Source organism: Corvus hawaiiensis, chromosome Z (genome assembly GCF_020740725.1).
Source record: "Corvus hawaiiensis isolate bCorHaw1 chromosome Z, bCorHaw1.pri.cur, whole genome shotgun sequence".
Taxonomy (NCBI): Eukaryota; Metazoa; Chordata; class Aves; order Passeriformes; family Corvidae; genus Corvus; species Corvus hawaiiensis.
The window spans coordinates 53,291,326-53,314,511 of NC_063255.1; the positions used below are offsets into that span (position 1 = coordinate 53,291,326).

Sequence of the window (23,186 nt, forward strand, 5' to 3'; positions counted from 1 at the left end):
TTTACTGTGCAGAAAGGGAATACATAGAGGAACTTCTGATTTCCTAGACCTGACTGGGGAGAAGACTTACTTTATCCTGTCACCTAAAAGCTTGTGCATTTTGTAAGGTAAGGGTTTCCCTTGAAGTCTTAACTGAAGCAGAAGTTTCAATTGTTAGTTGCATGATCTTTTAAAAAAACATGCCTCAAATTCATATTTATGAAAATTAATTTCCCAGAGAAAGATTTGGATATACTCCAATTTGTCAAAGAATTTAAAGAGTCCTGTTCTTTTATTACCTGGTCAGAGAGAATGAGCTGCCTGCAACTAGTCAAAATCTAAGAAAGCATTTTGCAGATATTTGACAGATCATTCAAGCAGAGAGTGATTCTGAAAAGACCAGTGTCTGCCCAAGAAGTCCATGTACTGCATGCTAAGAGAGGTGAACTTCAGAAAAATAAACTACTGTATTGATAAAAAAATTGGCCAAAACTTTACCTTAAAAATTGTAACAATTCAAAGCTTACTCTAGAATTTCTATTTACTTGTAGGACATTTCTCTTCCTGGATTTTAGATATTTGTGTATTTTCCAGTGCTTTTTTACAAAAACAAAGTGAATATTTTCAAGCTGTAGGATAAATTTCATAATTTTATCCTGCTATTAAGTTTTTGGGGTTTTTTTGGTGGCAGGTTCATGTTGAACAAATGCAGATGCCCATAGAAATGCATGAATGTGTCTGTGGTTTTAGAGGAAGGGGAGAAGTCTGAGTTGAGTGCTCTGAAGAGTCCTTTTCTAACATGAAAATGGGAAGATCTGATGCTTTCAGCTGGTGTTCATAATCCACCATCTGTACAGAAAGAGGTGGTACTCAAGAAACACATATGACCACACCCATACCAGATACCAGTGCAGATGACAACTATTATAAGATTGTTAGTGATCTATGAAGCACTCAACACAACAGTGCTCCTTCTGTGCATCAAAAGCCAAGTAGATCTGTGCCAAGAAAGGCTATCAACAATCTGCTTACTGAGGCCACATGGTGGGCTATATGGTGGTTCATGGTAGTGACATTGGTGCAAATGAATGCACCTGAGGCAACAGCATGGCAAGAAATTTTCTGTAAAACTCACCTGTGACCCAAAGACTGGCAACAAAAACAATGGGACTCTAATCACATCTTAACCCTCTAATCTCAGTCTGTACCTACAAACTACAAGCTTATTAAAGCACCCTCCTTAAGTAGTGTTTAACGCTTCTGTTACAGCTCTCCATTTCTACCGCTAGACCTTTGGTTTGGCAGCTGCTCTTTTTTCCTTGGAGATGCCTCCTCACTGAAAGGGAAGGGTGGTTTTTCTTCTGCCCCCATTTAGGAGAGCAGTGACCATGCAACTTAGAGCAAACAACCTGTGAACTCCCCAGAGCCTCACCTGTTGAAGCCCCTCAGTTTGCTTAATTGCACGTTGTGAACAAAAGGCAGTGCAGATTCCTCAGGGGCGAGGCACAGCACGTGAAAACTCTGGCTTTATGGAAGCCTAGCATTACCAGCGTGGAGCAGTGGGACACCGGCGCCGATCAAACAGGCACCCGGCACCGCAGAGCCCTGCTGGGAGTGAGGCTCCAGAAAAGGCAGCGCAGGGGTGGGTAACGAGACTCGTGCTGAGTAAGGAACCACGATCATGCAGCATTCTGCTCCGCTCGTCAGTGAACCTGCTGATGGAATCAGGTGCTGTGGTCTGAGCTCTGAGCCCTGCAGCCGTGCTGGCAGCCGCGCAGGTGAATGTGCGGATGGAGTGGGAAGTGAGATACCCCAGGTTACTGTACCAAGGAGACAGGAGTGCTTGGGACTCTGCGTACTCAGGTGGGGAGGCCAACTCTCCCAGGGGACTGTAGCCAAATCTTCTGGTCTCTGTAGCACCTTAAAGTCGATTTGTGCCATGCACTGCTGCTATCACTCTGGGATGACCTAATATTTTCTTGCTGGGAGTTGGATGGCTGGGATATTTTGTACAGTGCTTTGCTACAGGAGAAATTTCACCTAAATGCTGTCTAATCAGACACTCTCTGCCCCCCATCTCCCATGTCAACTAATTTTGTCAGGACGCAGCTGGTTAGCAGAGTTCACCCTGCACATCCGTGTTGGCCTCATGAGTTGCTGTTTGGCTCAGCGTACTGTGTGTGGGTCTCAACAGGTAAATGCTCTAGTTCTTTTATTTCCAAGATTACACTCAGGAAGTTGCTTGAAAATGCTGACTGAAAGTAGAAACAAAAGAGATTTTTACTCTTTCCGCTTCATTATTACAGACCTGGCTAATAATCAGCTATGAATTAAAATAATTTGTGGGCACAAGTAAGTTTTAGGAGTCTGATGTTAGATTCAGAAATGTGGCCATCAATAATGGCAGTAATAGAAGTATATGCCTGCAGTTTGCTGCTACGACTGGAGTAGAAGATAATTACCACTCGTCTTCTTTCAGCCCTGATTACTGCAACTCTAATGCTGGCAGCTGCAGCAATGTTTTGCCTTGATACTCTTAACAATAGCTCTCACAGAGCAGTTCAAGGATATTAAGCTGGTTTGCCTCGTTGAAAAGAGATGAAACCTTGCATGCAGCTACTATGTAAATTCTGATGAATCATTGCAGCCCACATGTTTATGCTCCACTAGTTTTTGTGAGAAGTGGGCTGTAGTGGGTTTTTTCTCTGTGGAAAGCCATAAGAAAAGCAAGGTTGACACATACTTTTAAGAGAAATTTGAGGTGGCTCTTAGTCATGTGAGTTTAGATGGTTGGAACAAAGAGCAAACATCACTGATTCCACTGTATTGCTGGTCAGGTTGATTTCATTTTTTGTGCCAAGTTTTGCTGTTTTTTATTTAAGTGCCCAATTTAAGTAACTTTATTGTTTCAGTGGAGCAAGAGTTGAGCAATTTGGCCTTAAACAAGGTGAGACTTTCATCTTCAAAGTATATGTTTCTCCTTCTATTTGCATTTTTGATACACTGTTCAGAAAGCACAGTACTGATGTTTCTTTTTCAAGGGGAAGACAGTGTTTTGTGTAGTTTATTTTTGAAAGTTTTGTTTCATTTAGATAGTAAATTATTGATATTGATCTCTGTGTTCCTGTCAGATGTTCCTTTTCACCAAGATTTACTTGTTATTTGTATATCCATACTGCTAAGTGAGTCCTAGCCTGAACATGCACCTTCTGATCCTATTTCAATTAATCTGTGGCTGTTCTACTCGTCACAGTGGGAACACAAACTGGTACACAGGAGCATAACAGGCGTTGCTTACTTTATGTTTCTGAATGTTCATTTAGTACTATTTTCGATATTTTGATTGCAAAAGGAGGAAGATATGAGGTGTGAAGAGTATTGAGTGAAAGAGTTCTGTCATTTGGTTTCCTGCTTTAGCTAATTTATATTTGAGGAAAGCTCAAAGTGCAAGGTAGAGGAACTGATATGTTTTAAACTATCCAACTTTCTGCTGTAAAATTAAGTGAACTTTGCTTAGACTTGAGTATTGGGGTTTCAGAAGGATAAACTAGCAACAAGAGATTCTCAATATTCCTTTGCAATCCTGGTTAGTCTCCTTTTTTATTATTATTTTTATTTATTATTTATATACAGAACTGGGTAGGTTACAGGTGGTCCTATGTGGCTCAGAGCCCTGAGAGAAATAAACCTGTGACTCTTGTAATTGCTCAGCTGCTTGCATAGATGCAGTAGTCAAAAGCTATGTAGTAGTCAATTTTCTCTGTAGTTAAGCTTTTGCTCTGCATTAAACAGATACTAGTAACACCCCACCAAATTCCATATTATTAGACTGGTTGAAAATGTGCTGTTGTAGGGTATTAAAATCCATCATCAGTCCTTTTTCTTGTACAATGGTTCCGGTGGCAAACATGAAATTGAAAGTGAGTGTGATTTAGCACTGGACCTTCAAAACAATTTATCATACTGTTTAAAACAACTATGTTACAAAAGTTACATGGATGAACCTGCCTAGAGTTTGCCTAATGCACTAAGTTCATAACTGTCAGCATATTCCCAAAATCTTTTGGGGGAGCTATACCCATTACCTTTTATACACAATTTTATCAGGTAACCAGGAGCTTGGTTAACATATGAAGTCCACTAGGGAATCAGTAAACAGTTTTTTCCTCCTCTGTTTTTTTCTATTGATTTCCAAGATGAGGAGGCAAAAAATCAGCCAACTCAAAAAATGTGTGATACATCAGGGAGCAGGAAAAGCAGCTGGTTATATCATCGGTGTCCCTTTTTTTAATGCATCATATAAAAAGCACTCTGAACTTTGAAAGGTTTTCAACATTTTGTGATATCTTCTTTGCCTGAGACTCAAATTTCACTATAGGAATATCTTAAGGTAGCTTTGGACCCTATGGCTCAATGAATAGCTTCTAACAGTGTCCTGGCTGAGAGTACTTTGCCCAAGAACACTCACAGATGGAAAACTGAAGAGATGCTTTTGGGGGAGATGAGAGAGAGGGATGTATCTTAGACAATGCTGATGTAGAGGGGGGATGGTACTCAGTTTTTCTATGTCCTGGATGAATATTGTGAAAAGAAGGTTCTTAGTTCTTGTATATTGGAGCAGAAGGACAGGTGGAGAAATGCTCTGTTGGGTAATTTGGATCCTGACCACGGAGATACTTTCTCAGGATTTTTAGGATTATGCAGCAGTCCACACAGAGTCATAGCATTGCTTAAGTTGTAAAAGACATTTTAAATCCTTAAGTTGAACTATAAACCTGTCAATTCCACCACTAAATCCTCTTCCAAAGCACCACAGCATCATATCTTCTAAATACTTCCAGGGATATTTATTTTAAGCCTGCCCACATCTGTGGGCAACCTCTTCCAAGTTGGAATGAATGCAGAAGACAGACAAAAAAAATTTATTGTCCCATGACTTTTCACCTTACATCCTGCTCCTCCCTACCCCACACTCTGTACTCTCTGAACTCAGTCACGTCACTGCCCCATTCAGGAGAAGAACAACCCAGAAAAGACCATTCTTCTGGCAGATCAACTCCCTCATCCAAATCAGCTGCACAGATGCTTGATCAGAACTGCCTGCAGGCTCAGAGCATGGAGAGTAAAGCTCTTGTTTCCTCACAATGGCCACAATGCTGCCCGGGTTCAGGGGACCGCAGGCACCAAAGCCCAAGTAACTTCCTGGAGCCCTGTGCTTCTGAATCACAGAATCATGGAATCATTTTGGTTGGAAATAACCACAAAGATCATCCAGTCCAACCAAAAACCTGACTCTGCCAAGTGCACCAGTAACCCATGTCCCTAAACACCACATCCAAACATCTTTCATATACCTCCAGGCATGGTGTTTTCAGTGTTTCCATTGATGCCTTTTCCTGGTCTTAAAATCAAGAGTCATACACGGTTAGAAGGGGAAAAGGGATTTTACCTTGGTATTTATTTTAAGGATCCTTAGGTGCCCACGTCCAGGTCATATGCATCAAAATGCACTCTGCTGAGTGTGCCCCAAAAGATCGGGTATAACATTATAGGTTTTACTAATTAGCATATCTATCAAAGATTCCCCAATGAGAGGCTTGAATGAGGCCCCCTCCCCAAGGAACCTTCCCCTGGATGGTTCTATCTTGGTTTACAGAATGTGTTCTGGAGAGGACCTTGGGGTCTGGGGCACACTGATCCCTAGCTACGAAGCTTCTAAAATGTTTAGTCTCTTAGCTTGACAAACAAACCCAAGAATGTAGGGAAAAAGCACTAGGAATACAGAAGTTGTAAAAAAGGTGTAACAGGGGTATAAAAGAAAAGGCAAAAAATCTTCATGGCATCACCACGAGCAGCCCGTTTCAACGCTTGACAAACCCTTCAGTGAAAAACTTTTTCTTAAGAGCCAATATAAACCTCCCCCAGCACAACCTGAGGCCATTTGCTCTTGTCCTGTCACCTCTTCCCTGGAGCAGCCAGCCCCCACCTCACTACAACCTCCCCTAAGGTAGTTCTAGAGAGTGAGAAGGCCCCTCTAGGCCTCCTTTGCTGCACGCTGAACAGACACAGCTCCCTCAGCTCCTCCTCATCAGTCTTGAGCCCCCAGCCCTTCCCCAGCTTTGTGGCCCCTCTCTGGACTTGCTCCAGCCCCCCGGTGTCTTGTGGTGTGGGGCCCAAAACTGAAGGCCGGATTCCTGGTGCTGCCTCACCAGTGCCGGGTACAGGGGGACAAATCCCTGCTCTGGTCCTGCTGGCCACACTACTGCTAATCCAAGGCAGGATGCCAGTGGCCTTTTTGCCCACCTGGGCACACACTGGCTCATATCCAGCTGCTTGTGGGCCAACACCCCCAGCTCTTTTGCTACTGGGCAGCTTTCCAGCCTCTCTGCCCCAGGCCCTGTAACTCTGCAGGGGACTGTTGTGGCCCAAGGGCAGCATCCAGCACTTTGGCTTGTTGAACCTCACACCACTGGCCGCCTCCCATCAATCCAGTCTCCCTAGGGCCCCTGCAGAGCCTTCCTGCCCTCCAGCAGATCAGCACTCCTGCCCAACTTGGTGTCACGGCACACTCACTGAGGGTGCACTCCATGCCCTCATCCAGACCATCAACACAGGTGGTAAGCAGGACTGGCCCCAGGACTGGGCAGCACCACAGGAGACTGGCTGCCAGCTGGATGCAGCTCCACTCAGCACCACTCTCTGAGCCTGGCCAACCAGCCAGTTTTTAACTCAGTGAGCAGTGCACCCCTCCAAGCCGCAGCAGCCACAGCCACTTTCTCCCAGAGAATTCTGTAGGAAAAACCGTCAAGGATTTTACAGTGATCCAGGCAGACAACACCCACAGCCTGTTCCTCATCCACTGGGTGGGTCCCCTGGTCCTAAAGGGAGATCAGGCTGGTCAAGCAGCACCTGCCTTTCAGGAAGCCCTGTGGGCTGGCCCTGATCCCCTGGTCGTTCTGCACGTGCCGTGTGACAGCTCTGAAGAGGATCTGCTGTGTGACCTCCCCAGTGCCCAAGTGAAGCTTGTGGATGGGCATCAGTTTTGCTAACTTCCAGTCACCTGGGACCTCTCCAGTTGGCCAGGACTGCTGGTAAATGATGGCAAGTGGCTTGGTGAGCACTTCTGCCATTTCCCTCACTACCTTCCTGTGAATTCCCTCTGGCCCCACAGACTTGTATGTGTCTAAGTGGTGTAGCTCCAATCATTTCCCCTTGGATTTTGGGAGCTTTGTTCTGCTCCCTGCCCCTGTCTTCTGGCTCAGGGGCCCGGGTACCTGGAGAACAACTTGGTCTTGTTCAAGACTGAAGCAAAGAAAGCATGAAGTACCTCAGCCTTTTCTCCTCCTTTGTCCTCTCGTTTCCCCCAGCATCCAGTTCCGGTTGGGATTTGTCCCTTGTGATGTTCTCCTTGCACAACCTCAGGACATCTTTGTAGTCCTCCTGAGCTGCTCAGAAGGCAACTCCCACTGACTTCCATCCATGCTGAGTGCTCAGCCTTACAGCACACAAGAACACGGTGCCAGAAATTCAGAAAATGAGAAGGACACAGTTATCGTATCTCCCTGTCCTTCAGGGATGCTGTCCTCTGATTAACAAGCCCCAAGGACAGGGCTCCTCAGCACACCCCAGTGCAAGAGAGATGCCAGGTGCTCAGCACATGGTCACTACAGCCTTTTTCTGTGGCTCCCTGGCTCAACAGATGTCTGGAAGTCCCTTGAGGGAAAAATATTTTCATACAGACAACCTTTCACTTCTCAGCCTTTCCGCGCCCAGGCCCGGTTTAAAGCCAGGGCAAGCCTTTGCAGGGAAAGGTGTTGTGGCTTCAGTAGTGCAGGATTGTGTGACATTTTTACACCTCGTAGGCCAGAGCAACAAATCCAGGTTGCAGGACCTGCTTCAATCCAGTGTCTCCAAACTTTGAGTGGTCTGCAAGTGCAGCTTTCAAGCAGGGAGAATGAAAAGTGGAAAAGTGGAAAGCTGAGTATCTGCCACACAGATTTCTGTTAGAGGAGATGAGATAATCTGAGAAAGGACTGGAGGGGGGAATGTTCTGCTTCTACCTTAGATGGCCAGTGCCAAAATGACCTACCATCTCCTAGTGCTGCATATGGAAAGAAGTCCTCATCGCTTCTCTAAGTGTACAGAGTTCACAGACCCGAAACTGATCGAGTACCTCAGCCGATGTTCCCTGCGGTCCAGCCAGCAATAGCAGCATTGCAGTGTCATCCCTCTTAGAGCAGGGGCCCTGCTTGTTCCGCGCTGCTCCTGTATCACCTGCTCTTCCAGGAAGGAATGCCACAAACAGCTGTCCTGGGCTGGGCCGGTAAGCTGTGTCTTTTTGGTTGGATTTATTTGGTTTGTTTCTTTGGTTGTGTTCTCAAGGATGCCAGTTCCTCTATTTCGAGACAGAGAAAAGTGTCCGTGTGTCTTTCTGTCGGAGATCAAACAGTGACATCCAGCGGCCACTGACTTTGCTAGAAATGGCAAAATGTGTCAGCAGGGCGGTGTGAGGATGTGCCAGGGAGAGCCGGCGGCCCGGAGTGCGCGGGGCAGCGCGGGAGCGGCTGGGGTGCAGCAGAGCGCTGAGCAAGGAGTGCAGCACCTGCACTGCTGCCTGTGTGGATGAGCCTCACTCTTGCCTCTGAGGGAGTGCAGGTGACAAAGAGAAAGCATTTGAAATCATGTATTTCCTTACCCTGTGAAACACACGTTTTTCCAGCATCTCTCCATCCAGCTTTTGACAGCCTCTGTCTTTCTGCATAAATATCTTTAGGTTTGGGTACAGCTCCCTCACACACCCCTGCCAAATCTGGCAGTTACCAAAGTTCACAGATTTCAGTACTTAATATGCCATATTGCCAAAATGGAACTGGGACCCTATGACCTAATCAGTATGATAGAGAGGTTCTGGTTCTTGTGTACTATCCTGTCAGGTCATCCTGATCTTAGGGTAATGGTTTGAGGCACAGTGATCATCCTTGAATGTATTTCTAAGGGAGGGGAGTTACACAGACATAGAGGTGTGGGAACCGGAACATACATGGCACCATATTTGGCCAATCTTCCCTGGATCAAGTGTGTTGTTACTTCCTGTACTATCTGAACAACCTGAGCAAAGAGTGAGTGGTTTCTCCCAATCACTTTAGATCATAAATTCTATTAAAACATATTTGCCTTTTAAAAATTATTTCTTCTATTAAAACACATTAAAACATTTTGATTCCACCAGAACATAACAGAGCAGTTATTAAATGCTTCTCTCTTAGTAGAGGCACGATGAAGTTCTTGGCTGTTTCTTGTACATTTTCAGAGCAGTTTTAACAAATAATGCATACTGTGCATTATTTTGGATTGCATTGTAGTATACAACTTGGAAAGTGCTTAATTAAATTCCAGTGCTAAGCTTCCAAAGAACAGCAACTTGCGTTAGTATTCATCCTTTCTTGATTAATATATTTGAATATATTTTTGTGTTGTGCAACTTCTTCTGAAGCTAAAAAATTCTTGATATGCTGAGACATCTCCTGGCAACACAGTGTTCTTTGGAGTTGCTGAGAGGTGAGTAGGATCAGCTACTGTTAAGGGAACTTGTTTCCCTGTAAATGCCCATGCTGCTGTATGGTCTGAAAGTACTCAGACATTTTAGAAGACTAAAGTCCACCTAAGATAATCCTTCCATCTCTCTCAATGATTCCAAGAGATTGGCCTCTTGTCATCATAGACTTGAAAGACTGTTTTTTCAATATTTCACTTCACCCAGTGGTAGGGTAGGCCTAGTTTATTTTCTAGACTTATTAAGAATCTAAATAAGTACACAAAAGTTTCAGATAAATATTTAAAGTACTGTAGTGTTAATGTAGTCCCTAGCTGTGACTGCACAGCGAGGAATGGGAATGTCCCTGCATTGTTGTGTACTTCCCACTGCAGCTGCTGTTCCTCTCTGACTAAGCTGAATTGGGGTAGAGATGCAGGCAATCTGCTCTGGTTAGAAAGCCAAAATGTTTCAGGGAGAAAATGATCCATGGGGGACTGAGGTCCAGGCTAAGTTTTCTGAAACTTTGGCCGTTTCTTGCAACAGGGCAGCTATTCACCATCCCTCAGATAAAACTGGAGCAAAGACACAGAATATCCTTTTAGACACTCACCAAAAACCACTCATTGGGTCCTCTGAGATGTGGACTATTTATTCTACAAGAAGCACAGATTAGCCATTGTTGCTGTAAATTGTTTGTCTAAGTTATGATTCTCTGAGGGATATGCTATGGTCTTAGCAAAATAAATAACATGGTCAACATGGATCAATCATAAACTTACAGTATTGACAATTGCCAAGTTTGCTCCCCAAAAGTCCACTCAGGAAAAAAAAGGTGGAATCTGGCCATATAGTGTGAGAGTGATGTGAATTTTAGAGTTCATTGTTCGTATCTTCCTTTGAGACTAACTTCCTTGTTTGTCATGTGCACACACCCCTCATCTGCTCCCCTCCTCCACAAATTACAGTGCAGTTACTGTGGTTCAGCAGTTGTGGGTTATAATTCAGACTTGTGAATATTTCTATATTTCTAAGGAGTTCTTGCAGAATGTAATTCTTCAATCAGGTTTAGTTACTTTCATAAGATTTATTAATTGCTAAAGATGTGTTTGTAGTTCCAAGATTTTAATTAGTGAGTAGCGAAATGCTACACTGATAGTTGATTTTTTGTCATCTTTCAAATAAAGGAAAAGATTGTGTGTTAACATTTTCTCTAATGTCCATAGAGCCTTGATACGTTATTTTCTCAAGCTTCTTAAGAAAATTCTCATCTTGCATACTGTGAACAAAAAACCCACTGGAATATTTTGTGAGGGCAGCTATCACCCCCAGAGACTGATTCTGTGATGTACATGTGACTGTTGAACCTTTGGCTATGTGTTTAATTGGGGAAAGGTATAGCTAAAAAGTTTTAAGTTTTAGAAGATGGTATGAGCATTATCAGTCTTGCCACAGCTGTCAAACTTCTTGGTTTGGAATCCAATCTAGCAAAGGCAGTTTCACCCATAGTTCTCTACAACAATAGCCTGTATCATCTACAGCGTGATGTCTATAACTGTTCATGGACTGCTATTGTTATTTCACATAAACAACCCTCTCTCACCATTATTGCCTCCTAAAAGTATAATCCAAATATACTATATTTATGACTGCAATCAGTTATTTGAATATTTCAAAATGGCATCATGTGAGTTTACGTTTTTTGTTGTTCCAGAAGTGTAACAGGGTGAAAATTCAAGCTCTATATGCAAAACCAGTGAGGGCTGGTGTAAGTCTAAGCTTGTGCTGCATGCCGTCATGAGGGTAATACATCAGGGTGACTGCTATGGTGTAAATTAAATGGAGTTCTTGTCCATTGTGTACTAATGAGATTAAGAGACTAGATCACTGCCCTAAAGTCTACAAAATCACAGCTCATGGGAATGAAAATCAAGGCTACTGCTGTTGCTTTTTTTTGTTGCTTACTAATTGGCTGGATTTAGGTGAAGTTTGTTACTGTGAAAAATCCCAGGGAGACTAGAGATGTAGTGTTACCTGGAGAGATGCATAATGACAACTCTCTGGAATAGATTTATTTTTTAATTTTGTTTTTGAAAGCTTCAAAGGTCCCAGTCTTCACTTAATCGCAGTCCTTGAGAAAGGATGGAATAAAATCTGATTAAGAAGTTTAGCATTTCCCTCTTAGATACCTGAAATAAAGAACATTTCTCTGAACCACTCCTCTCCTGAAGTACGACTGATGTGTGCAGAACTGTTTTGAGTATCTGATATCTTTCTGATTCAATTGGATGTAGGTTTTTCTGTACTTCTTTTTCATTTAGCTAAAATATTTTATAATCTCAGCGAAGGCTTATTTGTGGAGGCAGATGATTCTGACCTTGGCAGATTTTGTGGAGGCAGATGATTCTGACCTTGGCAGATTTTGTGCCAGTACTGTTTCTTCAGCATTTTGTGAAGAAGTATCAGAGCTGGCTGTGCCTGCATGAAGAGGGAGACAATGATTTCTTTTGTGAGCAAGGTGAGGTACCGGTTCAGAGGAGGCCATAGGTACTAGTGGATTACTTAGTGCCCCCTTTTTTTTCCATGAACCTTCTCTGGCTGCAAGAGCACGCAATACCACCCAGTTGCCATATAAAGGAGCACGCTTCTTCCAGGCTATGTGCATGCAATTGAGAGCGGCTCTGCAATCAGTGCTTATGTTCCCCCTTTGCTGGAATGGTGGCTACAAAGCAAAGAAGTTATTCCCTCCTTTTAAATAAACCCACTGAGAAGTACTTCTGTCTTGGTTCTGATATTGGCCAGAATAAGGGCCACCTGAATGAAACCTGATCTCAGAGGCAGAAATAAATTGCAACATTCAAAAGGCCTGTGCGTAACAGAATAAATGTTTGGTTTCCTTTAAATACGTAAAGTTAGAACAGTGAGAGATCTTAGAGAAAAGCAGCTGCTGTTGCATCACTGCTTTACTGCCTTGAAAGCAAATGACCATAAATAAATGCTCCAGCAAGAACAGATGTTTTGATCTACAGCTCTTTTTTTATTGCAAAACAATTGTTACAGAAATTTCAGAAAGTTCTACTGTAGTAATTGCCAACTTCTGCTTTTTATTATGCATCTAAACACAGTCTAAAAGTGCATTGTGAATCCAGTAGACCTTTGGAAAGGACCATTTTCCCTAGTTATGTACATTTAGACAAATCATACTTGAAAAGCTTTGTATTAGTAGGAATTAGTTTAAAATGACATTTTAGTAATTTTTATCCCTTTATAAATGATTGTTATACACTTACAAATGATAGCCCAAATAATAAACGATTAAATAGCTATTAGTATAGAATATTGCAAACACTGTTCCAGACAGCAGTAGCAGCAAATAGACTCTTGTCATGTACAACAACTGCAGTGGTGGAAAAAGATACAACTTAATACAATTTACTCTTGTGCAGACATAGAACTGTATTTCACATCCAATTCCCTCTTCTGTCCCTTCCCCCTCCCTCCCAGATACTAAAATAAACAAGAGTTATCACTTCCCTGCAGCAGAAACAGCAGCAATTCAATAATCAAATTTTTTTTTTACCTAACAGCCTTTTGAAATAAGTATTGTGTGGCTCTATGAATGATCTGAAAGGATACAGCAAAAATTAAAAGGTCAGAGACTTTCACAACCAGACTGGCTCAATGGCTCCATTATTAGACTTCCAACTTGAAGATGATTTATTTAGTGTAATACATGCCATGACTCAAAGTAATATTGAGTTAGAAATGCAGAATAAATCCATCTCGTGACAGAAGTTGGAGTATGCCACTGAAATCAGTGGGTTTTCTGCAGATTTGTACCAGGATTGGTAAGACCATAATTGTAGTCAATCATAGAGAAGAGAAGCCTGTATGACCTCTGTGACCTGTCGTGTTCACTGTATGACTGGCTATAAACAGGATGCTGAGACAAAGTCCCTCTGCATCCAATACTACTGCTCCTATGCCAATGTGCAGCAAGGACAGTGAATTCCATCTAGAGCAGCAAAGGGTTTCACCAGGTAAGCAGACACCCCCAATGCTTCACTTCTCATCCTGGTTTGGACTGTTTTATCTGAAGTGGTTGAAGGGAAAATTCATGCTAAGAATCTTACCTATTTCTTTTGAAGAAGATGATCTATACGTAATACCTTTCAACAGAACTGAAAATGTGGCCTTTGTTGAACCAATTATGCGTATTTGTGCAAAAATGCAAATATACTATAATTTTTAAGCAGGGGAAAGATATCAAAACTAGCTAAACATTCCGAGGGAAATCCAGGAACAATCAGCTCACACTTTCCCTTTGGGCGATTATCAGATCCTCTTTAGTGTTTAACCTGAGCAACATAACAAGACATTTATGCTTGTTTTGAAAACCTGCACCACGAGTTTACAAAGAATTTTGTTTCTCTGGCTCACTCTAATACTTTTGATAACTTCTGCTCTCAGGACAGATACTGGCTTGCACCCACTGCAGTCATTGGACTAAGGCTGTGTGCTGCTACCAGCACTTTTTTTTTTGAGCAGTTATTCACGTAGCTGCATTTTCCATGTGCTGACAGTTTCTAAGAAACAAATCATTATCTTCTCATACAAAAAATATACCTAACTAAGATATTTATCCCCTGACAAAAGGCTATCCTTTCCTCAAAAGGTACAAATCAGTTTTGTTGGTTTTTTTTAACCAAAAAAATCTATAAATGGAAAACTAAAATAAAAGAGTAATCTATGTCTGGAACCCAGAGAGATTTCTGTATATAGATGAATGGATGTTTTGGTTTTTCATTATATTTTCAAATTATCCCCTCACTGCCATTTGTTAACTGGCACTTGTGCTAAGAAAATAATGTAGCACCTGATCTCTTCCAAAAAAAAGAGAGAGCCAAATGTCTGAGCACTGCTGTAGGTTCGCATTTTGTGTTGAGTATTCAAATTTCATAAAATACAATTGTCTTTTAAAAATAATAAAAAAATCACTTACTTTGCTAAAGATCAAAAATAATGGAAATAATGTAAACATCCAAAAGTTTGAATTCATTCCTAACTGGATTCATCTTTACAGGCAGGCAATAGCAAAATGTTAAGTCTCCTAGCAGTCCAAAGAAACTCATGGAACAATGCATGCACTTTCTTTGACACAAAAAAAGACTGGACTGTAAGGAAGAGAAACTACTTCAGTCATATCACATTGTTATTGTGAAAGAATAATGTGCTATAATACAATACCTAGGACAAGTGTATACCCCAACTGTAGAATAGAATCACTTAAACTGGAAACAACAGAATGGATTACTATAGGAAAATATTTATAAAATACTGCACACTGCTTCCTCAGTCAACCAGCATATGTAAACAAACAGCTAAGCTCAGTTGAGTTTTAAAAGATTATTAAAGTTCATTTATCTTATAATCTTTTGCATAACATGCCAGTTCATCTTTCACACCATCACAACTCATCTGTCGTAGCCCACAGTGGCTCATTAGAGCTTCATACACCAGCTCATACAGACATTTAAGTGGAGCTATACAAAGAAATGTGTGGAACATACCAAACTCACACACTGTGACCAGTAATGCATATTCCATATGTAAGCTAATAATTGGATAGTGGAACTTAATGTTTGATGCAACATGTGCTATTTTATTGAATGTTACAGATTTACAAACAAGACCATGTAATGAGATATTAAAACTGTCCTGTAACGTTCACTAATATTACCACATGTCACAACTATATATGTGTCTATTTCATAAGCTATCCTTTGATACAGAATACGTCATATGGCACATGCTATAGCTACATGATGATAGATGATGAGACTTCTATCTCACTAAATGGTCATAGTATTGAGAATGGAAAGTCTGGTCCCATTGCAAGAAATGGGTGTTTTATCATCAAATTCAAAAAGGAGCAGTTTGATGCAATGTGTAAAAACCAGGTGAAAATAAAATAGTCTAACATCCATCATAATATACTCTGTAGACACCACATTGTAAAATAAATGGGAAACATTCAGGAAAAGTAGTGTTCTGACATCTTGCAATCACACTTTTAACATCTGCATTTACATTTTATAAATAATGGCAAATTTTAAGAGGTCAATAAAGTGTTCTGTTTTGTTTCACCTGGAAAGTGTGCTCCAGATCAATAAGGTGCTGTATCCTAAACATTTATACAGCTTCTGGGTTTGGCAAATGTCTTTACCCTGACAAACTAACCAATGAAATCTACCCCAGAGGAGAGCCCTATGCCTTGAACTAATTCACTAACGCTGTCGAGGAATTTCTAATGAATCTGAAATTCCTCTTGAGTAGACCAGTAATACGATGAAGATGAAAGAGTCCACAACAGTTTTAGCAGACATTCATAAAAGTAACAAAGAAAACAAAGTAAGAATATCCCCCTCTATTCTCCATAGATAGATAGATAGATTTGGAGAAGCCTTAGGAAAAGGCTGCTAACAGAAGGTTGGCACATTTGAAGCATATTGATAAATACAAGTTCCTTTGCCCTTGGGCATTTTGCTATTGTTCAACAATCAGCCTGCCACAAGCATGCTTCATAATGCACAGAAAGGTTTCTGACCTTTCTTGGTATCGCCACGTGACCGTAATGCTGCACATGGGCTGCAAGGCAATTGCATAAACACGGTGTCTTGGTGGAGTTTAGTTCATTGAAAGCCTGATCAAACAGAAGAAAGCAAGGAACACGTTGGTGCAGGAAGTATGAAACACATTGTTCTTAACATCCCCTTGCTGCATTTCCTTGTTTCCTGAACCTTCCAACGCAGTGAGTTGTTAACGACATGTTTTCACCTTCTTTACCTCTTTTCTTGAGGCTGAATAGTTATTTTTCTGTCTGGATTAGTTGCCTTTTGGACTTGATCCTCAGATGGTGCTCAGAGTCTCCCAGGGTGAGGACTCAGTGGGAAAACATCAGCTTGTATTCTCAAAGCTGCCTTTGAAAGATTATTCCCATTTAAATAATGTGAAATATGTACCCCACTCACAAATGTTCATTTTTAATAACAAAAAGGAGCTGGTTCTACACAGATATTGGTAATTGTTGAGATACTTTTAATAGCACTAGTGTCAACTTTTTAAAAGCTTAAAAGTTGTACCTTCATAAAAGAATCTGAATTTTTTTTTCAGTTGCAGTTTATGCTTCTCCACCCTTTTCCAGTCTTCTGCATACCCTTCCACCTATGACAACTGTACACCTTCTCATGAGAAGTTTGAAACTCTGGTTGACAATGTGGACCCTTGGAACGTGGGTGGGGTCAGTGGAGTAACAACTGTCTTCAACCAAAACCCATCAACTGCACTACCCTTCAGACACACTTTCTCCTACTACGAATGGTCATTGTGTGATACGCTCATGAACGGTGGATGCCTACTCACAACTGATGGCTTTTGATGTTTACAGACACTTGCAGTTTCACTTTGGTTCTTTTACTTACCTTAGAAGCATATAGAAATTCTAGTGTTTTCCAGTCCCCTGCTAAAAATACTTTCCTTTAAGCAGCTTCAGTCTAATTACATGAATCTGAATTCAGACTTCTTGATAAAACTTCTGTACTTTAAAAAGTCCAAATACAGCTATGTTCACATGAAAAAAAAAGTGTATATTTTTAGGTGGGGGGATGATGTGAAAAATCGGCAGCTCAAATGAAACAGCAAGAAGAACCTGGTAGCAGCATGGTGGATGAATCTCCCCAATTTATACACATAATTAAACTGAGCAGTGAGAACTGAACACTATTACTATGCTCTGCTCTGATCATCCTGTTCTTATTGTATCATCACATCCTTTGATTTAGTGAGACAACATATTGATGACAAATGTGGTAAAAAAATAAATATATACTATTCCACTTAATTACATTCATCCTGAGCTTGCTCAGCTGTGCTAGAATCTAGAATGCCTGTTTTATACAGGAAATCACCTGATACTTTAACATAAATTCTTCTTCCATTTAAGTTCTTCCACTTAAGCAGTAAAAAAGGCAATTAATTTCCCTTTCCGCTCTTGAAAATATAAACTTTCTGTGGCACTAGAAGTTGATACAAAAGGAGACAAGTGAACATTTATAGCTGTTATTGTGTTCATCTTTCTTCATTTCCACAAGTGTGGGATGCAAGGGACTTGGGAGACTTTAGGTTTGTTTGCTGCCAGCTCCTACAGAAACAACAAATGCTTTTCACCAGTCATCACAATGGTGACATAGATGAAAAAGAAGTTGTGATTGAAATTTGGAACATCTACTTTTTACATCTCTTTTTTGCCAGTTAATTCCTGCATCTTAAAAACTTGAATAATGATAAATGATCTTAGGATGCCCTCTAATAAAAGGCAGGTATCTGGACCTATTCATTTATTTCTTCTGACTTCATGAACGGGGCTTGTTATTCCTCTTGTTTACTGAAGTTTTTGTAAAGCTTTCCTCCCTCCCTTTTTTCTTAAGTGCAAATGTCAGCTGGGTCAAGATGCAGTACCTCAGTGGTGATGCTGAGATTGAAAATGTGCTCTCTTGACTGCTGGCTAATGCCAATTGGACTCGACACAGGGTGATGTGAGGGGTTTTTTAAAATTCTGCTAAGAAAAACAGACTGAAGAGCAGATGTCCCTTAGACAGCTGGTGAGCTTTGTCTAAGCCTAGCTGTGTTTGCTTTCAAAGCTGCAGAAAGCTCCTGTTCGGGACAGTCTCCTCATGGACAGGTTGTCCCCTCTGCTCTCTGGCCTTGAGGACTTACTCCTCTCCAAGGGGTTCCGCAGGCCTGTTGTATTTCTCTGTCTGTCAAGTTTATCGCTGATGGAGTAGCTCTTCCGTGTGTGCTGGGCATACAATATGTTGGACTCCTCTGCAGAGTAGCTGTTGGCTCGCTCTATTTTTGGAAGTGGGATGCTGTTGGGCAGAGTTGTTGTAGCACTGCTGTCTTGAGGAGATAAGGGGATTCCCTTCTTGTCTTTGACCTCAATATCCTCATGATCAGAACTTGGGTGTGTTAGTTCAGCTTCTCTCTCTGGGTGGCAGCTTCCCAAGTCTTCCACTTTGCCCCTGAGACTTCCAGGGAAACTGGCCCTCTCTGCAATGGCCTGGGGAGCGCTCACGCACCTCGTGTCTATGCAATCTGTAATACTTGTGTACTCTGCTGTTTTGACAGGGACACCAAGGCTGCTGAAGTAGCTTCGAGGAGAGAACATGAAGCTGTGAGATTTCACAATTGGTGTTTCCTCCAGAATAAATGGAGTTGTAGCCAGGTAACGACTGCTTTTAGATCGCTCTAAAGTATGATACAAGGGAGGGTCTGAATCCCATGGGATTTGGCAGTCTGTGATTTGTGAATAGTCTGAGGAAAGTGCTCTTGTTTCTATTCCAGAGGTTTCTTCATAATCAAGACTCCTGCCAGAGATCTTTTCACCAGGTGTACTGCTAATGTATGTACTATTAGCTAAAAGAGAAGAGGCTATGTGAGCTGGCAGAGCTGCATCTTCAGGACCAAGAATATTTATGGTGCTCTCGAGAGGTTCTGTGTCAGAATGCATCTCATCCATGGCAGAAACATAGATGTCTATACAAGATGAAGGTCTTCTGGAGTCTGGGGCAATTGACAAAGTGCTGGTAGGGGCTAATGGAGCCTTTCCTTCTTTTGCAATTGAGTGGGAACTGATTGCCCGATGCAGGCTTGGAGATCTTTCCTTAAAAATGCATTCCAACTTTTCCAACCCACACTTGTCCTTCATATTTGTTGCATAGAAGGAGTGGCTTCGCATGCGGGGTGTGATTGTAGGTGATGTTGGGGACATGGACTCCTCTCCTGTGGGATCAATGCTCTCTTGAAGCTTGTAGGCATTTCCTTCCTGACTGTTGAAGCTGCTCTGCCTCACAATGTAGGCTGCATCAGTACAGTCGGATGAGGTCCTGGATCGTATCTTAGTTGTCTCACCTCTCTCAATGCCAGTCATTTTTTCTAAGGCAGTCACCATTCGTCCCATCATGTCTTCCAGCTGAGCAAGCCTGATGTCAACGGTCTGCAGAGAGGCCTTCATGCAGTGCTCTCTCTCATTTACTTCTTCCAGTCGCATGGCCATGTTCTCCACCCTTTAAAAAGGGAAGAATTAAACAGGTTAATTTCTACAAAGCAGTGATGTTCAGCTAATAGGTCACCAAACCAGCTGGAAACAAATATGTCTCAAACCCCAAAGGCAATGTACACCACGTTATCTGTTTCAAAATCCTGCTAAAAGAGGTTTTGCAAAAAAAATACCACGCACTCAGGAAACTGCTCCAGTGGGTTAAAACAGGGGCATCAGCTCTATAATGTGGAGGGGGGTTTGGGTGTGCCTCATTTCAGGGACAGGACTTATTACATAAATGTTACTATGAATTAGTGCCTCTCTGCTTCCAAAACTTCTAAGTAGGTTATTATGAATGAATAACACTTATAGCATGATGTTGTCCCCACTTGTGCCACAGGCAGGACCATCACAGTTAAATGCAGAGCTAAATGAAGTAAGGAAAGAGGGCAATGTGCCATAGAAGATAGGCAGTGTTATATTCTTTTCCTGGGGTTCACTCCAGATTCTCACTACCTCGTGCTATGTGGATCTAAGGAGATAGTTTATTTGTTCTCTGATTAATTTTTAGCTCAGATTTATAGAAAAATATATCATCTATTTTATTGAATTTATATAATATCAAGTTAAATATGCATGAAAACTGCAAAGAGGAGAAACACTGATCAAGCCAAATACAGCCTGCAATAGGGTATGTGCTCTAAGATTCCTCCATTACTGTGATTGTGCTTTGGGTAGCCTGTGTTAATAGCTTACAGATTGAATGATGAATTTTAAAGTTATTTTTCAGATGCTATCATAATATATAAATAAAAAGTTAGATTAGAATATTAATAGGCAATAATAAGTAATAGGTAGTAAGATTCAGTATTTTTAATTAAAGCACGTCGTTTCTAGACCATTGATCTGTCACATTTTAAAATATTTTCAATTTTTAGGGAATTGTGTACAAATTTATGCCAGTGGCTTTTAACCACTTCAATTTTCTGACTTCTAAAACTTGTCTTCTGAAGGATTTATAGGGAGTCTGAAAATTTTACATGATGAAATTGCCTTTAGCACAATTATTTTCTCTGTTGGTAGTGACAGGCTGGGACTTCCTCTTTCTGTTGAAGAAGTACTAAAAGCAACAAGCTCATGGAGTTATCTTTGTCTGGTAGGTTATAATTCTGGTTTTCCCCATTGCTGTAGACACTGCAAAATGATCAAAGATGCAAAAGATAACAAATGGCATGATTTCCACACTTTTTCTTCACAGGTCTCTTACTCTATGCCAGTTAGTGCAATTCATGCTCAAATATTATTACGCACACTGTCATAGTTGATAGGCACACAAATCATTGCCAGGATTTCTGATGAGGTAAATATCATCTTCTACTACTGCTAGTTACTTTTTCAACAAGACAAGTGATTTGGAACTGACAACACTGTAACTTGCTCTTATTTGTACAGAAGGAAAGATTTTAATAAAGAATGAATATTGGACAGCATTAATGCCTTGCTACCTAGTGCTCAGAACTTTTCCTGGTAAAACACTGAAGTCTGACTACCTTGTGGTGATGAAAAACAGAACGTGCCCACACAGGAGAGGAAAGGCCAGGAAGGAGTGTGACTCGGCTCCCTACAGCAAGTCTCATATTCCTGGGAAATACAGGCTTTTCCTGCTGAAGTCTGTGAGTTCTGAAGGCACAAGCACAACAAATGAAATGTGCAGCAGTAACTGTATTGCTATCATCACTCTTCAATAGATGAATGATCAAGTAATCACTGCTAAGAAATGAACTGGTAGCTTCAAGGAATCTCATTCTACTCATTATCATTTAGACACCAGCCTGTTTCTAGTTCTACCAACTTCTCCAACAAAACAGATTAATGTTATTGCAAGCACAGGATGTAATTCCATAGTGAGAGCAGTTTATATGGGAAGCAGTTGGATTTTCACTCATGTTATTACTTATCTGAACTGCTATTTTATAAAAGCAATTATACTTCTGAAGTATTTATTAGCCAATAATTGAGTCCTTCACCCCACATTCAGATTCTACAATTGCTCCAAGATGATGAACAGATAAAACATTACAATTTTAGGGCTGTCAGACATAAGGAAAAATTTTACTGGATTTTACTGGAGAATTACAGCTCAGATTACATCTGGCAAAAAACCTTTCACCCCAGCAACAGTTACCAAGAACTGGGATGAATTTGTAACATTCTTTAAAGCTAACGGGATAATCCGGTTATGGTCTTGGTGTTTTGTTGTTGTTGGTTTTGTTGTTGTTGTTGTTTTTGTTGTTGTTTTGTTTTGATTTGTGTTTTCTTTCCTGCTTCGGCACAAGTGAAATAGTTTTTAATACCAACATAGCCAGTTGGTATACGAGTAGAACTGTCCATAGTGAGATAAGTTTTGTGTCCTACATTCATGTGAGGACTACACAATGCTACTGAACACAACTAATGCATCACAAGGAGAACCTGGAATAAAACCTCACTGATACATGTTCCTGTATTTGTTCTGCCTTCCCTGAATGTGATCTAGCAGCTGCTGTCAGTGGCACAGAGCGTCAGACAAGGCAAAGTGAGACTTTTGAGTTACATGGTCTGTTTGTTGCTATGGAAGTGATGACAAATGTGATTGCATTGATAGTAGTGGAAAATTTATAGAGGAACGTAACAAGATAAGGACACAGCAGTCTGGATTTGGAGACTGGGGGTAACCAGAGATGTGCATAGGTAACTGAAAAATACGAACATGTGTTTACACTTCATGAGACCTGACTATCTAATTTTATTCATGAAAGGAAAGCTTGAAAGATGATGGTCTCCTCCAATCCCAAAGATATTAGCTTTGTCATCCTTAGTTATATATATTGCATTTGGCAACTCCAGAATGTTTAACAAATATTTATTCTATTAGTGATATTCTCTTGCATTAATTTGATGTTCAGTTCTGTAATCATTCATCATACAGAACAGCACCATGTTCTGGGAGTGAACCTATTAGAAACATCATAAAATCACATCAACCAAACACTGTGAACATAGAAGGATATGGTCTGGAGACATGCAGCCATATTCTGGTCCTTAAAATGTTTTAGTAAGTGAGTTTTTCTATTTCCCCATATTCTTGGGAGAATATTCTTGCACTCAGTGAATAGACAGCCAGACCTGTATTTCCTTTAGGAATAGTTTTGAATTAAAACACTATTTCAAAGTAAGAATGCCCAAGGTTTGCTTTGGATTTTTTTCTCCATGTGTATTCAGGAGCAAGTATAAACCTTTTAGCAAATCTCACAATATCCATCTATGATGTCTCCTTTGCACCAGTGCTTTTCCTTGCAGCAAGATTTATTCAATGTATTAGAAAGTGCAAAGCCATACCAACAGAATGAGAAGAGAAAAAGAGGAGGCTATGCGTAAAACATGCATCAAGGTGTGCTGCTGAAGCTCAAAAATTTCTAATAGTGGAACAAATGTGGACTTTACCAGGATAATGTTCAATAACTCAGAACCTGGCAAAGATTTTATATTACTTGTGATATGCCTTTTTAATTACAGTTTGGGAGATTATGACTTTTG

General features: G+C 41.0%; 1 protein-coding gene across 4 annotated transcripts in view; it reads right to left on the minus strand.

The window, feature by feature from the left end:
• Positions 1-12,525: 12,525 nt before the first annotated feature.
• The window catches only part of TRPM3 (transient receptor potential cation channel subfamily M member 3), a 272,291-nt gene continuing 261,630 nt past the window's right edge, over positions 12,526-23,186 (minus strand). For all 4 annotated transcript variants that reach the window (XM_048290665.1, XM_048290663.1, XM_048290664.1 and 1 more), the window contains one exon: positions 12,526-19,635. In XM_048290665.1, coding sequence (XP_048146622.1) covers positions 18,189-19,635 — 1,447 coding nt within the window. In that variant the 3' untranslated portion in view covers positions 12,526-18,188. The remainder of the gene's footprint in view (positions 19,636-23,186) is intronic.